The 6,199-nt window shown below is 33.0% G+C and overlaps 1 protein-coding gene across 1 annotated transcript; it reads right to left on the minus strand.

The window, feature by feature from the left end:
- Positions 1-507: 507 nt before the first annotated feature.
- Positions 508-3,987, minus strand: LOC120078256 (general regulatory factor 9). The gene is made up of 7 exons (XM_039032480.2): positions 3,673-3,987; positions 2,783-3,089; positions 2,623-2,710; positions 1,914-2,023; positions 1,660-1,808; positions 958-1,013; positions 508-884 (listed from the first exon to the last, which is right to left on the minus strand). The coding sequence occupies exons 1-7, from the start codon at positions 3,743-3,745 to the stop codon at positions 882-884; spliced, it is 786 nt and encodes a 261-aa protein (XP_038888408.1). The 5' UTR covers positions 3,746-3,987; the 3' UTR covers positions 508-881.
- Positions 3,988-6,199: the final 2,212 nt, after the last annotated feature.

Raw genomic sequence — 6,199 nt, forward strand, 5'->3', positions numbered from 1 at the left:
AAATAATATTTATACAAACTTTTTAATATAAAACATGTTTATAAATAAATTAATAATAGTTTGTTATCAACTATTATCTTAGAGAGTAACTACGGCTAGTTTTATGATATGTAAATATAGTACAAAACCCATTCTAAATAATTATTTAAATTTGATAGCAAATTCTGAATGTCACCAAACACAGATCTAAAAGCTTGAAATACGACTCTATTTTCATTAAATCCCCTGTTTTCAAATTTTTGTTTTCAAATTTCCTGATAAACAGAAACTATGCTAATCTTTCTTTTTTTTTTTTTAATTACCATCTATTTACATTAAGAGACATTAGAGGGGCAAGAATAAAATCACCAAATAGAATTGTAAATCCATGGTGACAGTGGCAGCTTTAGGAAAGGAATTTTTAGCATTCCTCCATCTGCAAGTAGTGGTAGTCCTAGTTGCCTGTACTCAAATTCTCAATTATTAGTAGAGAGAGAAATGCGTGTAAGGAAGATATATTGATAAAGATTTGACATAGAAGAACATTATATATAATGCTTCAACAGAAACCCTCCATCTGGGCAATGGCATTTTTCATCTAAACAAGATGGATAAAAAAAACACATTAACAGTTCAAGTTCGTTCACCCTGCAACCTATTGACCATCCAATGAGACAAGGGAAAGCTTTGTGCGAATGCAAAGATTAGACCAAACATGTCTAGACATCATACTCAAAAATAAACCACACAATAATGGGGCATCAGAAAAAGGAGAAGAGAAGAACAAAGGGAAGATAATAAAAGGAACCCTCCTTTTATGCTAAACACTAAGAGCAATTATCCGAGTTGCATCCATCATCTCCAGAGTAGTACAGATTGTGCCACTTAAGATGCTATCCGCTTCACTGCAGCAAATGAAGAATGGTTTAAGTATATATCAAATGTGACTAACTGCAACTAACAGTTTGAGCTACTCACCTCGGCATCGTCACCACCAGAAACCTTGGCAGTGCCATTGATCTTTTGGGCATCATCTGCAGCGATGAGGAATCACATGTTAAAACACAGAGAGAGAGAGAGAGAGAGAAAGTAGATTTAATGAGATGGTGAATGGACGCTTGTAGTGGACTTTATGATAAAATAAAAGTTAATTGATTGGGCCACATTTGGAAATATTCAATGACTGATTGTTATCATCCCTAAACAGAGTATGGAGAGGAAGAAATTCATTCTAAACGAAGCAAATATATAAACACAATTTCTCCATATCAGTTTGAAGATTAACTCCAATCTTCTTTTGCAAACAAGGCAAGGATTATCTAGAAAAGAGATCACATGATAATACATTGGCCAAAATTTGTAAACCATGAAACAGGTCAATGCAATGAAGAGATGAGTACATTAGTCAGCCACCATAAAGATTACAGATATCAAGTAATCGACATTTAAAATTCATTTAGTACGTTAATAAGCAATGTGTAACTGTTATTCTGCAAGAGTACAACATCCAATAACTGTTAGTTAGCATAAATGAAGCAGACCGGAGAACACCAAATGTAGCTTTAGAATAACAACGAGACCTTTGTCTGGCAATAAAATTGAATAGAAATCAGATAAAGTCCACACAATTAACCATTTCAATGCATATTGGCTAAGGTCAGTACGGATTTTCACCATTACCTCCATCTTCTGGGATGTCAGAAGTCCATAACGTAAGGTTGTCCCTAAGAAGCTGCATGATTAAGGTGCTATCTTTGTATGACTCCTCATTCAGGGTGTCAAGTTCGGAAATGGCTTCATCAAAAGCTTGCTTTGCAAGGTGGCAGGCCCTAAACAGAAAAAAACCACAATGTTGCCATCAATGTCAACTACACTCCAATTAGGACAACGCTCTGCCAGATTTACTGGTATTATTAGTATTACAATAGCCATACCTTTCAGGTGAATTCAAGATTTCATAATAGAAGACAGAGAAATTTAATGCCAACCCCAGGCGGATAGGATGTGTAGGGGGTAACTCAGATTCGGCTGAGCTAGTTGCAGCCTGCAATAGACAAGATAAAAGAGACAAATGTAAAGGCCAGGAAATGTATAGACAGAAGAGAGCTCTATAGTACAATAGAGCTTCTCAATTAAAATGTTAGACCTATGGGTTCAAAGTAATCCAATTAAAAACCTTCTGGCAAATAACTTCCGGTAAAACTTATTTTGAACCAGTTTTACTAGGGAAAAGAGAAGATTCGTTGGTGTATTTGCTTCTATAATCAGAAAAGGGAAGGTAGTACCACCACAAAAAAGCAAATCTTAATGCGAGTTTCCTCTCAAAGGAATCAATGCAAGTAATTTTCTCGATTATCATCCAGACTACTGCCAGAAGAACGTAAATAGTTGTAATCCCAAGAAAATGAACATGCATATACTTATATGACATATCCCATACATTTAACAGCAAAATAAAACACTTGTTCAGTACAATATAAGGGGCAATACAAACAATCAACACAATTTAGAAACAGAGACCAGAGACAGAGAAATTCAACGATTGTTGATATTTAATAAATGGAGAAAAATACAGCAAGACAGAGCAGAAGGCTAGAAGCACATGATTAATATGAAAATAAAGGGGAAGATGAGTATGCACACCTCATATGCTTTCATCGATTGATCAGCTGCATCTCTCTTCTCATTACCAGATTTAAATTCTGCGAGGTAACGATAATAATCTCCTTTCCTGCAATGAAGGATTATTAAATTTCACAAGTTTCTGGTAGTCAAGCACCTAACCATCAACGCACAGACTCACATCTTATAGTAGAATACTGTCGATTCCCCAGCTGAAGCCGAGGGAATTAAGTGCTCGTCGATCACTGTCATGATATCATTACAAATACCAGAGAGCTCTGATTCAACCTTTTGTCTGTAATCTTTGATGCGTTTCGCATTTGCTTCATTTCCCTTAGCTTCTTCTTTCTGCTCTATTGATGATAAGATCCTCCACGAGGCTCGCCGTGCACCAACCACATTCTTGTATCCAACAGAAAGTAAGTTTCTTTCCTCAACTGTCAATTCGACATCAAGCTTTGCAACATTCTTCATTGCATCCACCATTTCTGAAAAAAACATAAAAGGAAAAAAAAATCAAAATCACCATCTATCATCGAAAACCAACTACAATCAGAGTTTTGCCATCGAGACAAGCAAAGACAGAACAAGCAGAAAGTTCAATTTGCTTTGTGCTTACAGATAAAACGATGTCCAAGTAGTCTGTGTAAGTAATAGTGAAAAATTAGCTACCAAGCAAAGGAGTGACGATCGAAAAACATACAAAAAGAGAGTATTTTCTATTAAATAGAACAGATCAGACAGAAAACTGTATAAAACAATGGATCAAAAAAGAAAAATACTACTCGAAAAGTTAAATGTAGCCGAATTATAGGCAAACTAACTATCCTCAAATTTCAAACAGATCGAGTAAACGGAAAAACATAACAACGCTTAAATCTGCAAAGACTGCGGAAATTTTACACAAAGGCAGGCGATCGCGCTTCAAATCCGTACACAAAAAGCATAAATACAGAGGGGAAAAAATAAACATAGCACACAACCACAGGAAATGCGATCTGAGCAGACAGTCAAAAGCATAAGCATAGAAATCAAACGGAAATGAGAGAAAATAAGAAGATAGCAGCAAACCATCATAGCGCTCGGCCTGCTCGGCGAGCTTAGCGATGTAAACGAAGTTCTCGCGTTCTTTAGTGGAAGCCATGGCCGATCTGAGACCAAAGAATTAGGGTTTGCTATACAGTGTGGGTTTTTTGGTGGTTCTGGCTCGAAAAGAGAGAGGCAGAGTCAGACCCACAGAATTGGAGAAACCAACGATATCAGGAGAATATAACCTTGAAAATTTTCTTATGGTTAATTTAATTGTGTATATATATATATATATATATTTATTGAAATAATTTATTATTATTATTATGTCTATATATTTGTTTTTCTTCACTGTTCAAAAAGATTCTGGTCTTGATTAGGATGTTTAAATAATTTGAACTCGAACCATAGGTAAGAATTGGATTAGATTAATTTTATCATTGAGTTGAATTTTTCTATTTTTATTGGATTTGGTCAGCTTAAAAAGAAGTTGGGTTGACCCAACTCAACCGGAACTATATATAGATATTCTTTGTTTAAAATTTGTCTATTTTATATTAATTAATTTGTGAATTTTAATTTTTTTTAAAAAATTTTATGATATTTGTCTTTGTTTAAAGTTTGTAATAAATATTATAGATATTTGTTATTTAACATTTAATTTTATGATATTTTAATTATTAGTATATGTAGTATATAAAATTACATATTTTTTATTAAAAATAAAAAGTAAATTATAACTCGACAATCCAATCCGAATTTTAAGGATGATTGTCAATTCAACCAATTCAAATTTTTGAATTTATCCAAAAAACAGTTTCAATCCAATCTAACCCATATACACAATTCTAGGCGAAAATTGACATCCACATTAGCCGCTATCAGAGATAATTCGCAGAAATTTCTCACCAATAGTTGAGCGCCACGTATACCATCATAATTTTTTATATAATAAAAGGAGAAAATCCCTCCTCTATCTGACCAATTAATGGTTGCCACGTTTCACAGTCCACCAATTGCCTATCGACGGTCTTAAATTTTGCAGAGTAAATTCAATGGCCTATTAAGAAAATAAATAACTAAAGGCAATTTTCGAATATACCCTCGTAATTGATTAAAATTTCAATACTGTCCCACACCAATAATTGATTCCCAAAGTGTGTTCTTGACTTCTTGAAATGGATAAAAGTCTCAAATTTAAATCAAAACTACCTTAGTTCGGATGAATCTTTTTTCTACTCGTTTTTATCGTAATTGATACATAATTATTAAGTTAAAAAATAAAGTCTCTATATCGTTATATCAAGTTTATCATTCACATTCTTTTCCAAAATAAAAGCTATTTGAAAATGAGAAAAAAAAAAACCATTAATAGTCCCCTCATTACGATTAGCATACTTGAGAAAATATGAAGCCCAATTTAGCAATTAAAGAATAATTGAGGTACCTTTTCTATTCATAAATTGGGTTACCTTCACTCTTTGATTGCAGAAGATTTCTACCTATGTTTTAAAAAATAAATAAATAAATAATAATAATAATAATAAAAGATTGAAAATATTTTTTTCTAATTCGAAAATTATTTTAGTTCAAACTAATTTGGTTTGTTAATGAAGGTATTGATAATCCGTAGAAATAAAAATTATTATACCTTTTTATTAAGAATAATTAGGAAGATTCAAAGGAAAATGCATTAACTTGATGTGAAATTCATGTTTAAAATAACACTCTGCGTTCATGCATTTACAAAATTCATTATCCTAAAAATTATAAAATTTAACATCTTTAAATGCATGACTTATAATGAAAAGAAGCAAAAATAAACCAAATGAACAAAAGTTGCAGCAATGGATGCATATAAAGTGATCAAATCAACTCCAAATCTTGCACACAAAGAACCATGTGATGAGCAAAAACACAAAGAGAGAAAACGACAAGCGCTTGGACAATAGATGTCAAATCAAAATACAAGTTGGTAGCTAATTTGAGACAGTCATGACAGAGCCAATGAACCTATGACGCGAGTAACCGGCACAGAAGGACATGGAATTAAATGCAAATGTGTTAGAGCATCATTAGAAAGAGGCAAAGAAGCTCCCATTTGACGCCTATAAATAGTGCATCTGAATTTGTCTAAAGAAGGGAGACTTCCTATCAAGAGATTGACTAAAGCTCTATCCAAATTCTTCCATAATTTCATCATTATCATCCTCCTTTCAAGCTTTTATTTGAGAAATTATAAGTGAGAACTCAATCTTCCTCTCTGAAACAGGAGAAAACTCTACCGCCTCCATTACAACCGCTATTGAAGCAACCACCATACAAACCAAAAGAATCAAGAGATTGCAACCGACGGCTTAATAATTTCATTCTCTGCTCCTTGTTACATTTTTTATGTCATCTTATTTATATTAAGTTATTTGAGATTGAAAAACTCGCACGCCTTATTATAAATATAATTTATTCTATATTCAATCCATATCCATATCGTTTCTTTCCTTTATCATGAGCAACTAATTCTTCACTAACATTTTTACTAAATCTTGCATAAGTTAAAGTTCATCTAATT

This window comes from Benincasa hispida, chromosome 5 (assembly GCF_027475165.1).
Source record: "Benincasa hispida cultivar pf3 chromosome 5, pf3_genome.v1.1, whole genome shotgun sequence".
Classification (NCBI taxonomy): domain Eukaryota; kingdom Viridiplantae; phylum Streptophyta; class Magnoliopsida; order Cucurbitales; family Cucurbitaceae; genus Benincasa; species Benincasa hispida.

What these genes read in the sequence shown, in the direction of transcription:
- LOC120078256 (XM_039032480.2), bottom strand. Translation starts at nt 3,745, where the DNA reads ATGGCTTCCACTAAAGAACGCGAGAACTTCGTTTACATCGCTAAGCTC. An exon ending in ACAGTATTCTACTATAAGAT is followed by an intron (nt 2,711 to 2,782) that starts GTGAGTCTGTGC and finishes CCTTCATTGCAG; the next exon opens with GAAAGGAGATTATTATCGTT. An exon ending in ATCTTGAATTCACCTGAAAG is followed by an intron (nt 1,809 to 1,913) that starts GTATGGCTATTG and finishes TTTTCTGTTTAG; the next exon opens with GGCCTGCCACCTTGCAAAGC.